Here is a 15,563-nt window from a genome sequence, read left to right on the forward strand (position 1 = left end):
CCCCCCCCCCCCGGAACCCCCCCCCCAGCCCCTACCCTCGGTGTGCTTGAGGATGTTCTCCAGCAGCAGCGGGTACTTGGTGAGGCGCTGCATTTCGGAGATGATCAAGTCCTTGAGCTGCAGGCGCCGGCACTGCGGGTTGCTTTCTGCTTCCTAGGGCGGGAGGAAGAGGATGAAGGCCCCGAGGTGCGATGGGGGCGAGGAGCCAGGGGAGCCCCCGGGGCGAGGAGCGGCCCAGGAGAGGAGCGAACCTGCATGAAGATCTGGAACCGGGTCTCCTTGCGCTGCTTGGTTTTGATCAGCTCCAGGGCGATGGACTGGTACGAGCAGAAGTCCGCGGTCACCTGCTGGATTTCCTCCTTGGCCAGCCCGTCGAACTGGGGGGGGGGCACAGGGGGGCTCAGTCACTGCCGAGGCTTGGCCCACCCCGACCCCATCCAGGGCTCTCCCGGAGCTCACCCACCCCGCTGCCCTGGCTCCACAGAGCCCCCTCTAGCCCCCCTCCAGCCCCCCCGGAGAATGAGACGTCCCCAGGGGCCGCATCGCCCCCGCGCCCCCCCCCTTACCCGAGACAGCATGAGATCCCCGATTTCCTTGATGATTGGTCCTTCTTCCCGGAGCTTCTTCATGGATTCGGAGAGAGAATCTGGGCGAGGAGGCGAGAAGAGCAGAAGTGAGCTTGGACTGCTCGAAGGAAGTCTGCCGAGGAGCGTGGCACCGACGCCTGCCCCTGAACCGCGCTACACAAAGGTCGGCGGCGCTCGGGCATCCCAGAGCCGGGCACCGGCAGATCCCAGAATTTAACGGGCTCTGGAGAGCCGCCAGGAGAAGGAAACAGGAGGGCAGAGACAGGACGGTGCTGCCAGGTCTGCGGGGGAGAGGGGAAGGCGAGAGGGAGGAGGCTCACTGTGGATTTCGATCACATCTGGGAGGTTGGGGAAGAGCAGCGCCAGCTCCTCGCGGGACAGCAGGCTCTCCTTCCTCATCCGCTGGTAGAAGAGGAGGTCGAGGACCCGGAGGATGCGGAGGTGAGACCCTTCGGTGGCAAAGAGCTCTGCGCGAGAGGCAGGCGGGCTTGGGGACGTCCCCCGGGCCTCCCGAGGTGCCGGCGGGGGCGGGAGACCCCCGGCTCCTTACCGTTGATCACCTCCTGCCGGTCGATCTCCTTCTGCGGCAGGTTGGCCAGCACCTCCCGGCCGACCGTGTGCTGCCAGTTCTGCGAGTCCAGCTCGGGCTCCAGGTCCGAGAGCTGGCCCTGCTCGTCCTCCAGGAGGTGAGGCAGGAAGGGGTCGACGCCGAAGCCCAGGCTGGGCGACTCGATGCTCCTGGGAGGGTGAAAGGCGGCGGTGGGAGTACGCCGCGGCAGCCAGCGAGCCCGCCTGCAGCACTCCCAGCACAGCCAATATCTACCTGGGCCCTATTTCGGCTTGAACCCGGGACCTTCAGCACAAGAAGCACAAGCCTCTGACTCTCGAGCTAAAAGACTAGGTCCCCCAGCAGCCATCTACATAGGTCCATTAAGCTCCTGCGTGAGACACAAGGGAACAGAGGTGCCCCCTAGCCCCCGAGGACGGGGAGCTGACGTTACGCAGCAGCACTGCGCCAAGCCGGAGGCATCTCCGGGGACTCCCTCCCGGGGCAGCCCTGGGCGTCGCTTCCCCTTGTGCTCTGGCAAGGCCCCGGGGGTGGGAAGGGAGAAGCTAGGCAGAGCCCCTCTGACCCCCCCCCCCCCGGTCCCCTCTACAGTGACCCTCCTGCTCTGTAGGAAAGGGGCCCCGCGGCGGGCTCGGGGCGGCGCGGTAGAGGCGATGGCAGCGGCGGCCGGGGCACTCACCTGCGTCCCATCTTGGGCGTGTAGGGGGGCGTGGGGTTTTCCAGCGACCTGGGGAGGGACAGGAGCATCACCCGCGGGCCCCCCTCTGCCCACCGCCGCACCCCTGCAGCGTTTCCCACGAGATTAAACCCAATTTCCCCCCGGTTTCCCACGACAAACGTCAGCCCCCGAGCTCTGCAGGCAGCCGGGTGCTGCAGCCACCGTCCTGCTCCACGTGGCCAGGGCTTGCCCTGCCCAGGAGGCAGCGTCTCAGCCCAAGGGGGAGGTTTCAGGCCCCCGAGCACCCCAGCTCCCTCCTGAAGGCCAAGGGGAACCCAGGTCCCCCCCCGGCTCGGGCTCCAGCAGCGGCTCCCACCTGGTGGACAGGCTGGAGGCGGAGGACGACGCTGACTGGTGAAGCCTGGTGGCTTCGGCTGCGGCATCCATGTCCACGTCGCTGCGGGAGCGGGGCACGTTTTCTGCCTTCCGAGATTTCTTCATCTCCTCGCGGCCTTTCAGGCTCTCCGACCGACCCAGCTTGACCTCGGCGCGGGAGCTGCAGCGGCGAGACAAAGCCGGGAGCACTCAGGCCGAGCCCGGAGAGGCAGCAGGGACGCACGCACGCGCGGTGTCGGGGACGTACACGTGCAGGAAAACTCGGGGTCCCGGCCAGAAACAGCCCCGGGAGCACCGAGGGCACCCGGCAGCCTCCACCCTACCCGTCGGCCTCCAGCAGGTCCTCGGGGAAGCTGCCGGTGGAGAGGCGCTGCGTGCCGGGCTCCTGGCTCTCGTAATGCTGGTTGTTCTCAAAGTGCTGGATAATGTTCCTCACATTGCCGGGTTTGACTGCTGGGGCGAAGGCGAGGAAGGGACCCCGGTGAGGGCGGGCGGGAGGAGCCGCTGGAGCTCACCACGGGGGTGTCCCCGAGGCATCGGGGAGACGTCCCGAGCGCGCGCGCGGGGCAGCCCTCCTCCCGCCCCACCGCTGGGTGCCTCGGGGGTGGGGGGGGGAGATAAACCAAAACCAAGCGCATGAGGCGAATGGCAAATAAAAAGAAGAGGCCTTTTACCTTCGACAGGGGACAAAGGGACATGAAATGCTGAAAGGAAAAACAAAAATGAGATGTCAAATCAATCCTGCGTTTCAGCGGCGAAGGAGGCAGAGAGGGAGCGTGTGAGCTGACGGCATGAGAACTGAAAGCAGAAGGGGAGGAAGGGGAACACACACGGCTGTAGGCACACGTGCGGAGGCTCTCCACCATCCCAGCCCACCCCAGCAGCTCCTGGGCTGTGGCAGCCTGCAGGATGGGGTTATTGAGGACGAATTTTGGGGAGAGCTCAGCTCAGATCCCTTCCTGCTCCCCTCAAAGCCACGGGGGAGCACGGACGGCCCAGGTAACGGGTTTCCAACGGGCGGCTGGAGGAGGAGAGCGTGGGGGAGCTGCTGAGAGGTGCCTGCCGTGGGCGAAGGGGAGCCAAGGGCAGGCGGGCGGCTGCAGGTCTCCTCCGGCAGCAGGGCGGTGGTGGAACGGCGTCCCAGAAGGTGCCGGTACTCACTGCTCTGGGAGGTGATTTTGGGCTTCCCGATGTACTTGAGGATGGGGTTGCGCTTCTTGTCTTCCATGGCATCCTTCTCCTTCTTCGTGCTGCTGCTCTGTTGGGACACCCGAGAGGAGCGCCGGCGTCACAGCGCAGCTCCCGAGGCTCACCCCGACCTCGGGAGGCGGCGGCGCCATCCCCGAGGGATGCCACCCACCTTCTTGGTCTTGGGGAAGAAGGGCAGCCACTTGTCCTTGTCCGGGAGGGCTTGCGCCTTCTCGCTGGCCACGCGCGGCTCCCGGCTGCGGATGCCGGTGTGGTTCATGTACGTGCTGAGGGCAAAGGCCATGGGGGAGCTGGAAGAGAGCAGAGCGTGGGCTGGGGGCGAGGCACCGGGACACAGCCTCAGGGGCTGGAGGAGGTGAACGAGGCCAGGATGGCCTGCGGGGTGGGGGATGACGGGCTCTGCTCCTTCCCCAGGGCCACCCCGAGAGCCCCCGGGGATACACGGCACTGGGAGAGGGTACCGCGGGCCAGCACGGGGAGGGGGTGCCCCTACAGCTCCTCTCCGGGCCCCCCTTTCGTCTCCTGAGCTAACGACTGCAGTGCGACCACATCTGGGCGCACGCCTGCCACGTCCAGAGGTCACTCACCTCCTGTCCTCTTCATATTTGGACCTGGAAAGAGAGACGGGGATGGAAGAGCGTGTTTGGAAGGGTTTCTCTGCTCAGCCCCCAGGTGAGGTGCTCCCAGGACCGAGCCCTTCCTCCCCCCGTGCCCCCCCGGGAGCCCCCTCCTCCTGCCCCGATTCCAGCGAGCCCAGCTCCCAGCTCCACACTCTCCTTCCCAGTCTCCCCCAGTAAGGACGGGGGAGGTGGCAGGACGGAGGAGCCCCGATCCCTTCCCGGTGGGCACTCACAGGATGTCACCCAGCTGGGCCAGCTGCTTCTCGGCCACTTGCCGTTCCTTCTGGGGGTCCCCGTCCAGGTCGAGGAGGTCGTTCTCCCCGTACAGGCTCCCCAGCCCCATGGTGCGCTTCGTCCTGCGGACACACGGGGCTCAGCGCCACCAGCCCGGGCACTGGATGGAGGCACGGGGGGGGGAGCACGAGGAGCTCGGTGCCGCTGGGCCACCTGTAGTCCTGGATCTGCTCCTGGATCTCGGGCATCACCATCTCCTGAGCCTCAAAGAGGGCGGCCCGGACATCGTCCCCGTTCCGCAGGCGAGTCTCTGGGTGACAGAGGAGAGGACAGCCGGTGTCACCAGCCAGGCTCTGCTCGCAGGGAAAGGCACAGAGGATCCCCTGGCTGCCCCGGGGCGGGCAGAGCCTCGCCATCTGCCCGGACCTGCCTCCTCCTCACTCACCGATCTCAGCCAGGAGCTGCTCCGACACTTTCACTCGGAGAGGCTGGGGAGGGAAGGCAACACAAGGGCGGCTCAGCACCACTTCTGCCACGCAGCGAGCAGGGATGGAAGGAGCTGGGGGTGCTGAACCCAGGCTCACACCAGCGCCGAGCTGCTGGGGGAGGGTGCCCGGGCTCCTGCACCACCACCGGGCACTGCCGCAGCCAGGAGCTGAGAGTCGGCGCTCCCAGACACACAAAGGGCACTCAGCACCCAAAACAAAATCCTCTGGAGCAGTGGGAGCAAAACCCGCTCCCTCCAAGCGGCGGGTGCCCCAGGGGAGCTCAGGGCAGAGCCTCGAGCCCCATCCTCGCTGCCAGGATGCTCCTCCTGCTCCGAGCTGCCGGGTGCTGAGGCCGCTGCCGTTGTGCAACGCCTGGGTACGCGCCTGACGCAACGCGCACCGATGCAGAGGAACCAGCGAAGCAACGGCAGCGGCAAAAACGCCGTTCAAGGGCCGTTGTGCAAGGGACGTGAGACCCAAGTGCGAGGTTGGCTTTCCAGCTGAGTCCCCTCCCGTCTCCCGTCCCCACGCAGGCTCGCAGCTCCGGTCCTTACCGCGTTCCTGTCCAAGAAGATGTTCCAGATTTCCTTTCCCAAGACCCGGGAATCCTTGGCGGCCGCCTGCTGGCACACGTCTGCGCATAAGTAGAAGAGCTGCAAGGAGGGGAGAGCGGAGGTGGTCAGCGAGGAGGGAAGGAAGGGTTCGAGGCAGGAAGGTGAAACGCTCGGCAACGCCGGACGGCCATGAAACAGGAAACGATGCCGGGGGTCCGGGGGAGGGCAGCACCCTCCCGGTGCCACGCCTGGGAGGAAGGGGAGGACGTGTAACCCTACACTGGGCTTTCCCCTCGCCCCAGACACCGCTGGCTGGCAGCTGCCTGCGGCAGGAGCCGGCTGCCGGAGCCCTGCGCGGAGCCTGCGCTTCGCCGAGGCGCTCTGCGAACCGTCGGCGCCCTGCGGGACCCCGGGGGAACGGGGAGGGCCCCGAACACGCCGCCCTGTCGGTATTTCCCCCCCCCAACCCCCAGATTTGGTGCCTGGAAGCTCCTACCAGGGGGCTGGGATCGGCCTGGGAGAAGATGTAGCGCAGGAAGACCCCCAGGTGTGCCGGCCGCGCCTTGAGCTTGCCCAGGTCCTGGAAGAGGGAGTCGCACTGCGGGACCCGGAGGAGAAAGCACCAGTTAGGCAGGGAAGGAACCGAATTCTCCGGACTGTCCCCACCCCGCAGCTCATCGCTGGCCTAAAACCCCAGCCCCAGCTCCCCATCTCCCACCGGCCTCCCCTGGACCAGCACCGCCGGCTCGACATCCCCGTCCCCGTCGCGTGGGTGAGGTGACAGCGGAGGCTGGGGCGATGGGGACAGCAGAGGTCAGCGGCCCGGCTGAAATCCTCCCTGGGAGGATTTCTAAATGCCGCCGCTTCCCGGGCACCAGGGCAGGCGGCGACAAAGGGAAGGCCGTGGGAGGGGGGACGGCCCCGTCCCGTCACCCCCCGCCGGCCGCCCCCGGGATGGGACGAAAGCCAAGAGCAGCTCGGCTGCCGCTACCTCGTTGTTGAAGTATCCCGGGTCGTAATCCTCCTCCGGCCCGATGATGAGGGGTCGTCCCGCGCGCTCCGATCCCTGCAGGGGACGGGGGACGGTGCTGGGAGCCAGGCGCCGGCTTCGGGGAGCGCAGGGATGTTCCCAGCGCCGCAGCACCCAGCCCACAGCGGGGCAGGATCGGCCCCGTCCTACCTGCTCGGCCGTGGGGGCGAAGGGGGTGTCGGAGCCCTGGCGGCGGTGGTGCTGGTAGAGGCGGGAGGCGATGACCGGGGAGGTGCGCGGGCTGTCCAGGCCGTGGTCCGAGAGGACGGAGTTGCGGTTCAGGGACATCTGCTCGGGATGGCAGCGAGGTGACGGAGGGGACGGGTGTGGGGACGGCTCCGCGCCGCCACCGGGGGATGGGGGCGGCTCTCGCCCACCCGGCCGAGATGTTTGGGGCTGTCTCGGGAGCAGTTTCCAGCTCAGAGACCGCGAGACCCCGTTCTCAATGGGCCCCGGGGGGCTACTGGGAGGACTTTAAGGCCGGGACCGCGAGCCCGGGTACGCTGCATTTCAGGACGTGCCTTGCATGGCCAAAAAATTCAGAGCTGAGACTGCGTTACAAGAAATTCATCCGCTTCAGGAGGTAAACAGGTAACTGCAACCCCAAAGCCAGGTCCTCGGCTCCCCGCGGTGCGCAGCGCCCTCCGCCTGAGCCCCGCTGGTGTCCGCAGCCACCCCAGGTGGGGGGCAGCGGCTTTCCAAGCCCGTTTTCATCCCCCCCCCGGCAGTGCCTGGCAGCGGTTGGGGTGCGCTCTCACCTCGCTGACGGAGGGGAACCGCTCTGTGCCCGACTCCAAGCCGCTGCCCCCGCCGCAAGACGCCACCCACAGGACGCCTGCGGACGGAGAAGAGGCTGAGCCCCGCGTTTGGGACTGCCCCGCGCAGCGGGACAGGGAAGGGCCAAGCTGCCGGCACCGCTCACCTTCTGCCGCTCTGAAAGCAGCCAAGCCGGAGTCCCCGCAGAGCCGCCCCGAATCCTGTGAGGAGAGGAGGTGCTGGACCGGCGGGATGCCACCAAGCGCGTGGGGACACCCGGGCATGCAGCAAGGGGACGCCCAGCTGCAGCGGCTCCCAAATTTGGCAGCAAATTGGGGAAAACACAAACATCCCCACCGCCCTGCCCGGCCGTTTCCAGCCCCGGAGGGAGCCCAGGCCACCCGAACCTTTACCAGGACACCCCCCCGACTCCGTTAATTCCCCGCAAAGCTCCCGCGCCATCTCCCGTACCACGGAGCCGCCGGTCTCCTGGAGGATTTTGAGCTGCAGCTGGCTGACCCGCCGGCGTGCCCCCTCGATCTGCTCCTCCACCACGGTGGCGGGGTTGCGGCTGTACGCCTCGTAGAAGCGCTGAGCGGAGAGACGGGGATGCTCACAAGGGCCCCCCGAGCCCATCAGCTCGGCCCACAACCCGCGGGGAGAGGGAAAAGGCGCAGCCGGAGGGGTCAGCGGGGCCGACCGCGCGCCCCCGTCCTGCTGGGGCTCCCCCCGGGGCCAGCACCCCAATATCCCCCATCTCCCCAAGCGCCAGCGCAGCCCGGCCGAGATGCTGCGGGGTGCCGCGAGCGGGGACGAAGGGCTGAGAGAGAGGTGAGCTGCCCCCGGAGGGGGGGGAAAACCCAGCCCTGGGGCAGGGGGGGGGAGGAAGGAAAGCCCCGTACCTGCAGCTCTGCCTCCTCCTGCCGCAGCATGTTGCGGAGAATCTGCGTGGCGTGCTTCTGAACCTCGGGGTCCTGCAACGGACAGAGGGTGGGCATGAAAGAGAGGGGCTGAGCTCTGCCCATCTCCCCCCCCCCTCCTCCCCATGGTCACACGGGGGGGGTTGGTGGGCACGGGGGGGGGGGGGGGGGGGGGGGGGCGCGACCTGCCGGGGGCTGGGGCCGGGGATGCGCTGCGGCGGGGGCCGCGGGGGGGGGGGGGGCGGCGGGGGGCAAGCGGGGGCGAGGCGGGGAGCCCCCGGCGTGCTCACGTCTTGCTGGGAGCTGGAGAGCCCCACGGACGGCGGGGGGGAGCCCAGGAGGGTCAGAGCGACGTAGGCGCCAGCTGGAAGAAGCCGGGAGCAGGAAGGGAGAGAAAAAGTTGCGTTATTCACTGCCTGGACCCCAAAACGTCGGGCAAGCGTCACGGCACCGGGGTGGCCCCGTCCCTGTGAGCCCGTGCAGGAAGGACCAGGAGGGGTTTTCTCATCTTCTCCCCAGAACCAAGCCCTGTCTTTAGGCCTCACAGCCGGGGGATTTACGACGAGCCTCACACCCCTCCCCCTGGAGCAAAAAGGGACGGAAAGCTCAGGGCAGCCGCAGGCTCCACGCTCCCTGGTGCCCTCCATCCACGGGGAAAACCGCGCCAGCACGGGCAGAACCGAAAAGCTGGCGGCTCTGCCACGGGGAGGCCAGCCGGGCTGTCTGTTTAGGGCCCGTTTTCCCTGCCGGGGAGGGGGGACAGACCACCTCGTCCAGGGCTCCCGGCCGTACTCACACTTGATCAGCTTGACCACCTCCAGGTGGGAGCTGTTGGTCACCATCATGCCGTTCACCTGGCCAGGGGAGGAGAGCAGAGGAGCGGCGTCAGGCCGGGGCGCGTGGGGGCCGCGGCGGTGTGGTGGGGGGCTGTGGGGGGCCGGGGGGGGGTGCTCACCTTGACAATGCGGTCGCCCTCCTGCACCCCGGCTCTCATGGCTGCTCCTCCTGCCGCACAGCCAGGACACACGGACGTCACCCAGGGCAGCGAGGCCGCGCGGTGCCAGGCTCGCCGCAGCCCCCAGCACCGCCTGCCAGCCCTGAGAACCCACAGCCCAGCCTTTTCCAGCCCTGGCCGGAGCTGGGACACCCCCCCCCCGACCTCCCCCCCCCAGGACGGGTTCCCCCCGTCCCCGGGGGACTCCTGCCCGTCCCCAGAGCCGCGTCCATCCCAAGGCAGGAGCGGGGGCCAGGAGGAGCAGTGCTGCTCTGCCTCCTCTCCTCCCCCCCCCCCGGCCCCGGCCCGCTCTGTAACAAAGCCGTCGAGGTTTAAAAGACGCGAAAAATGCTCTTTTCTCCCAGCCAAAACCGAGAGGAAATGTTTCCATCAGCTCCGACTCCAGGCCAAGGGCCCGAGACACGGCAGCGAGCTCGGAGAGTGGAAAGTCCACGGGACTGCTGGGATTCCTCCGGCTTCAACGCTGGCGTTGGAGGAGCCCGGGGGTGCGGGAGTCTCCCCCCCCCCCCCCCCCCCGTCCTCACCGGGGCACCCATGCACCCCCGACCACGTGCTGAGCACCAGCACCCCCAGGAAGGGTCCCCCTGGGACGAGGGGGGGGTCTCTCCAAGCTCCTGGTGCAGGAGAGAGGCCCTCTGGTGCTAACCTGCCCTCCAAACTCACGTTTTCCCTTCCCTATATTCTCATTTTTCCTGGCTTTCGGGCTAGAAGGGACTGGGGGGGGGGAAGGGGGGAGGAGGTGGGAACATCCGCTGTAAAATAAGCAGCTCATTGTCTGTCTAAATTGCTGCTCCCAGCCCTGCCACCCCGCAAAGTCATTATACGGCGAAACCGGCAGCGTCTCCTGCAGCGCAGCGCCAAGAGCCGCGGGGCTGCCGGGGCTGTGTTTACCCAGGGCTGCCGAAGGGAATTCCCCAGCCACCCACCCGCCGGCTGCACCGGGGGGGGAGCCCGGCCTCACCCCGGTGCTGCCCCCAGGGCGGGGAGCTGCGGGTACCCTCGCCCCAAAACCTCCTCCCTTCTCCCGCGGGCGGGATGTGGCCCCGCGGCGGGGCTGAGGGAGGAAACCCCCGCCCAGGCTGCGGGACCCCCGTCCCCTCCTCACCTGGCCGCACGGACTGGACGAGGACGATGCGGTCCCCGCTGACCGTGAAGCCGAAGCCATGCTGGTCCTTCTGGATGATGACGCAGCGCTGGACCAGACCTGGGGAGGGACGGGAGAGGAGTAAAAAAGGGAGGCTCCCAGCTTCGGAGCCCCCGGTGCACCCGGTTTCGGGGGCCACAGCCCCTGCCTGGCCCCCCTGGAGGCGGCGGCAGCAGCCACCCCCTCTCCTGCAGCCCCCCAGGGGACTTTTGCAACCCCATTTCCCTCCCCAGCCATGCCCCGGGGACGGACGAGCTGCACTAGCAGGGGCAGCGCAGCCTACCTGTGGTTTCGGAGGAGTCAGAGGGCTGGCGGCGGTGCCCTGGAGACCTCCGCTCCGAAGACGAATCGCCCAGGGAAGACAGGCTGCTCAACCTGCGGAGGGGGAGAGCGGGGTCGGGCAGCAACCCCACGGCACCGCCGGGCCCTGGGACCTGTTCCCTTCTCGGCAATAACCATCAGCAGCTGGTGCCCATCCATCCCCCCCGCAACTCCCTGGCCTCGGGAAAACGCTTCTCCCAGCCCAGCCCTGCCACCGGGCTTGCGCCGAGGGCAGAAACCCCGAGCGGAGCCGGGGAGGTGGCAGGAGGCACGAGGCCCCGAGGCTGGCGGTGCGGGGAGGACGGAAAGAGGAGACGAGCGGATCAAGAGACGGAGGGACACGCGACGCAGCCGCTCGCGGGACCCCGAAGCACCTCCCCGCGTCCTGCGCTCCCTCCGGGGCTTCTCCTCCCGCCTGGCACAGCCTCGGAGACTCGGACACCGCCTGCGCGAGTCCTCCCGGCCTTGGGAAGGAGGAGGGACGGGGAGCAGGAGGCAGAGGGGCTGCGGGGAGCCTGGGGAGAGGGCGAGCAGCCTCTGGGAACAGCAGGCACCCCTGGATGGAGCTCCAGCTCCTGTAGCTCCGGGCACACGCAAGCTGAGGTGCCGAGCTGCACCGAAAGCCAGGCTGCGGGAGGTGGGGGGCAGCCAGCAGGGTCCCCGCACGGCCCCAAACCCCCCTCAGGGGAAGGGAGCCCACGACAGCGCCAGCCCGAGAGCCTCGCTGCCGGTTTCCAAGATGCAACGGCTCCCGAAACCACAATTACAGGCGCGCTGGGGTAATTGCGCCCCTTTCCGTGGGATCAGCACTCTCCTGCGCGTCCCCTCCCTGCCTGGCACCCCCCGGGCACGCCGGAGAGCGGGGACGGACGTTTCCATCGCGCGGGGCTGGCCAACGCCTCCTGCTGCAGCTCCTTCCCCGGGGTTTCCTACCCCCAGGATGCGGACGGCCCCCAAAATCCTCATCCCGGAGAAAAATGCCAGCCTCGCATCCCGGCGGCAGGGCTGGGAGGAGGAGGAGGAGGAGGAGGAGGAGGAGGAGGAGGAGGAGGCAGAGCAGCGTCCCCTCACAGAGCGTGGCGCAGGCTGCGGGGCGTAAAGGCGAGCAGCCCGCAGGGACGTGGCGATGCCACCGCGACGGAGAGCAGCAGCACGGGGCCGTGCTGGCGAGGGTTTAGTGGAGACGGGAATCGACGGGACAGGGCCCGCTTCCAAGGCCAGCCTCTGGGAGCAGAGGGTCCTGCAAACCCCAAGCCCCCCGGCCTCGAGCTGAGCCGGCAGCTTTCCCTCCCGGCACACGGGAGGCGCAGGGGGCACGGCACCGGCGTGATCCCGCTGAGATTACCCGCGGGATTACCCGGCCCGCTCAGGCCGCGCCGTTTATCCAGGCCAAGGAAGGATCGGCTCCTCTTTTGGCATCGCCCCGGATGCGAGGACTTAAGAGGGGAGGCGCCGACGAACGAGGCCGGGACCCGAGCAGCCTTTTAGGGCCGGCTTTCGGGCGAGCTCCCCGGCGCCCAAAGGCGCCCGCGTGCGCCCAGAGCCCGGCCGGCAGCCCCCAGCCCCACACCGGCACGACGCGGGGCGACGCCACGCTTACAGCGGGACCCCCTTCCTGCACCACCCGCGGAAGCCGGGCCAGCGCCAGCTTATTTCCGTCTCCAAGAGCAGTTTAATTCGGCTTTGCGTTAAGCTTCTTCCTAATTGACTTACGGCGAGCCAAAACGGGGCCGTTTTTAACCAAAGGCTGTGCGGGCGCTCGCGCCGGCTCGACTCGGTCCCGACCCTGCTGCGGGTTTCCAGCTGCAGCAGCTCCTCCGGCAGCGCCGGGGGCTCTCCTTCAGCGGCTTCAGCCACGTTCCCGCAGCGATTTTGGCCCCGCAGATGTTTGCCCGGGGCCGACGGGCTCCCCGCACGGGGCACACGAACGAGCCCTGCCCTTAGCGGCCAAGCGCTCGCCGGGGGAAGCCATCGGGTCCCAAAGCAGCGCCCGCAGAAGGACGGGCGCTCAGGTTTTCCTACAGGCTTTAGCTCCACGGCCCTTCAGGCTCCTCCGGGGCCCGAAATTCCTTGGGAATTGCCGGCTGACTCACGCCAGCGCCCTTGACTCATCGGGTCCCGGCACAGCGGGACCGGGGCCAGGCTCCGGCCGCTCGCCCGCTCCAAACCGCCACCGGCGGCGATGGCCCTCGGAGCGTCCCCGTCCCCGCCCAACCCCTCGGGTGTCCCACGCTCCGCTGCGCCCTGGGCACGTCACGTTACTGGGCTGAGGTTATTTGCCCCGATTCCGGCTATTTTTAGCTCAATTATCATCTCTGCTCGGGATCTCCCGTGGGGGGGCAGCACGCTGGGGGTGCCGAGGCCCCCACGGCGCCCAGCACCCCGCGGGATGGAGGTGGGCACCGCCAGCTTTGTCCAGCTCTTTGTTTCCTTCGGGACAGGGCACTCGGGACAATTCAGCTCAAAAAAGGGAGAAAAAAAAAACAACAAAAAATCAATAAAAAAGGGAGAAAAATCAGCACCCGGGCTCCAGAGCAAACACCTCGGGCCTGGCACGCGCTGCCACCCCCGGAGCCCACGCAGAGCGAGCGGCACCGGTACAAGATTAAGAGGGAAACGGAATCAAACCCGCAAAGTGGGTCAGCCTCCAGCCAGCCGCTGGCTCCGAGGCGCCGCGCTCTTTTTTTTTTTGCTCTTTTTTTTTCCTCCCAGGGCTCCAAATGGCCGCTCCCCGCGGTCCCCCCCTCCCGGGGACACGACGCTCGGACACGGTCGCGCCGGCACGGGGCTCGCCAGCGGGGCGAGAGCTGCAGGGAAAGAGAAATAAATCGGGGAAAACAAAGGCAAAACCCCAACTTGGGGAGGGAAATCCGAGGCCCGGGGGGATGCGCCGCGGGATGCGCCGCTCCCCGCTGCAAGCCCGCAGCTCTGCCCAGCCGCAGCCCTTCCCGTGCCGGCCGCCTCCTGATATTTGGGGGCAGGAAGGAAGGAAGGAAGGAATTTCAGCTAAAAATGATTCAACTTCCTCCCCGTGGCCCCCCCCCCCCCCCACCCCCCACGGCCCCGCAGAGGGAGACTGGCGTTTGCCCGGCCGCATCCAGCCCCCGGCACGTGCGCAGCGCCCGGCGGCTTCCCCGTCCCCGCCGGGTTCGGTCCCAAATTTGCCTCCCCGCTCCCGCGGCGGGGCCCAGCCGCTCGGCTGCTGCACGATGACGCACGGGGGAAGCTCGTCACGGCGGGTCTGCTCCCAAGTTTGTGCGCGGAGCCGCATCGCGGCCTCGCCGAGGGTGCCGCTGGCGGGGGGCAAACCCCCTCCGCACCGGGGTCCCCTGCCCAAAAAAAAAAACCCCGCGCCAGGAGGCTGCGGTCCCACCGGGCTCGTCTTGGGGTTTTTCTGCAGCAAATTTCCCTTTTGTTGTTGTTGTTGTTGTTTTTATTTCCGAGGGAGAGCGGCGGAGCGAAGCCTCGGCCCGTGGGTAACGATTTCCATTTTGCAAATCAGATGCAAAGCTCCCCCCCCCCCCCGTCCACGCCGCAGCAAACCGAATTCAAACCCCTGGATTCCCGCAGCAACCTCGCTGCAGCAGGCAGGGGATTCTGCGAGAGCTTTGTTTAAATTAAGGTTTTTAATTAAAAGGAGGAAAAAAATAAAAAAAGGAACCCGGCGAGCGCAGCTGCCCTGCTTAGTTCTTGGCGGAGCAGGCGCCGCTCCCCCCGTCTCCGATTGCGTGCTGCAAATTTTGGTGATGCCAGGTCCCTACGGGGAGGCTGCACCTCAGGAGCCGGCGGGATTCGTAAAATGTGCTCACGGAGGGGACGCGAGGGTCCGGCCACCGCCCTCGCTTGGGTCCCCAGTCCCCTCATTTGGGTCCCCGGTCCCCTCATTTGGGTCCCCGGTCCCTCAGAGCCACTCGAAGCGCCCCGGCTGTGCCAAGCAGGGCAAGGGGCCGGAGGCTGCCGGGGGAGCTGCTGGGCGGCGGCGTGTCCAGAAGGCTCCCAGTTGCTCAAGAGCCTCGAGCCGTGCCCGGGGACAGCAGGAGCACGAGGGGCTGCGAGAGCCGGGAGGCGAGGAGGGGCAGCGCCAGATCTTGACGTCTTCATCAGCTGGCGTTTGCCAAGCGCTCCGCTCGGGAGCCGTGCTCCCGAAACGCCGAGCGGCGGTACCGCTACCAGCGGAGGTCGGCGAGCTGGGAGCCCTTCTCCTCCCACCCGGTTCCGTCTGAAAAAGCGCCTGTGTCATCCTTCCCCTCCCCGCCTGCGAGGGAAGCGCGCCACGGGAGCGCAGACAGGGAAATCAGGGCCGGGATCCCAACGCCCCGCGAAGGAACCGCGATTCCCACGCAGCGCAGGGCCCGGCTCTGCCAGGAAAGGGGCTGGAGCCCGTGGGGAAGGCAGCGAGCGGCTCCGGCTGGAGCACGAGCTCCAAACCCTGCCCAAACCTTCCCCGCCGACGGTGCCCAGCAGCCCCGGATAAACCCAGCCCGGCAGAGCTGGACGGCCCAGCGGCTGCCAACAGCGCTTTGGGGGTGCGAGACGCGGCCACGGCGGCGAGATGGGGAACAACCTGCCCCGGGGGGGGGGTGAGGTGTGGGTACGGCGGTGAGATTGGGATTAACCCTGCCCCGCGGGGACGTCTTCTCCGCGAGCGCCCTCGTGGAGGCGAGCCGTGCGCCCTGCGGCGGGGCAGCTCGCGGCTCGGGAACGAGCGGCTCTCGGGGAACGCCTCCGGTCAGCGAAACCTCGTCGAGGAGGGAGGCCGGAGAGCAGAGGCCGAGCCCAGGTGGGAGCCACAGAGGGCTCCGGCTGCCCCCCTGCTCTCCGTGCGCCCCCGGCCCCGAAAGCGGCCCGAGGGTACCGGGACGGGGAGCCGGGAGGAGCGGGGGCAGCCCCGCCGGGGGGGAAGCGGAGGGAGAAAGTCGTCGCCTTCACCCGTTCCCCCGTGGCCTCGAGAGCAGCCCCCAGGGCACTTCGGGCACCTGACCTTAAAGAGCGGCCCTGAGCCCCGGGATAACGCCCCCAGGATAACGCCTGGAGCTCCAGCGGCGCCTCCCGCGCCCCCCCCC

The 15,563-nt window shown here is 68.1% G+C and overlaps 1 protein-coding gene across 1 annotated transcript in view; it reads right to left on the reverse strand.

The window, feature by feature from the left end:
- Nucleotides 1-10,631, reverse strand: part of ARHGEF11 (Rho guanine nucleotide exchange factor 11) — a gene marked incomplete at its 5' end in the record, with an annotated part of 35,985 nt that extends 25,354 nt beyond the window's left edge. The window contains 28 exons of the mRNA XM_035346453.1: nt 18-153; nt 252-377; nt 567-646; nt 908-1,054; nt 1,138-1,325; nt 1,835-1,882; nt 2,190-2,369; nt 2,533-2,662; nt 2,884-2,913; nt 3,371-3,467; nt 3,570-3,708; nt 4,006-4,029; nt 4,272-4,394; nt 4,486-4,582; nt 4,718-4,760; nt 5,315-5,413; nt 5,811-5,912; nt 6,306-6,380; nt 6,495-6,632; nt 7,103-7,179; nt 7,267-7,321; nt 7,572-7,691; nt 8,003-8,074; nt 8,206-8,384; nt 8,817-8,874; nt 8,976-9,025; nt 10,141-10,239; nt 10,463-10,631. Coding sequence (XP_035202344.1) covers nt 18-153; nt 252-377; nt 567-646; nt 908-1,054; nt 1,138-1,325; nt 1,835-1,882; nt 2,190-2,369; nt 2,533-2,662; nt 2,884-2,913; nt 3,371-3,467; nt 3,570-3,708; nt 4,006-4,029; nt 4,272-4,394; nt 4,486-4,582; nt 4,718-4,760; nt 5,315-5,413; nt 5,811-5,912; nt 6,306-6,380; nt 6,495-6,632; nt 7,103-7,179; nt 7,267-7,321; nt 7,572-7,691; nt 8,003-8,074; nt 8,206-8,384; nt 8,817-8,874; nt 8,976-9,025; nt 10,141-10,239; nt 10,463-10,631 — 2,881 coding nt within the window. The remainder of the gene's footprint in view (nt 1-17; nt 154-251; nt 378-566; nt 647-907; nt 1,055-1,137; nt 1,326-1,834; nt 1,883-2,189; nt 2,370-2,532; nt 2,663-2,883; nt 2,914-3,370; nt 3,468-3,569; nt 3,709-4,005; nt 4,030-4,271; nt 4,395-4,485; nt 4,583-4,717; nt 4,761-5,314; nt 5,414-5,810; nt 5,913-6,305; nt 6,381-6,494; nt 6,633-7,102; nt 7,180-7,266; nt 7,322-7,571; nt 7,692-8,002; nt 8,075-8,205; nt 8,385-8,816; nt 8,875-8,975; nt 9,026-10,140; nt 10,240-10,462) is intronic.
- Nucleotides 10,632-15,563: the final 4,932 nt, after the last annotated feature.

Source organism: Oxyura jamaicensis, chromosome 25 (assembly GCF_011077185.1).
Source record: "Oxyura jamaicensis isolate SHBP4307 breed ruddy duck chromosome 25, BPBGC_Ojam_1.0, whole genome shotgun sequence".
Taxonomy (NCBI): Eukaryota; Metazoa; Chordata; class Aves; order Anseriformes; family Anatidae; genus Oxyura; species Oxyura jamaicensis.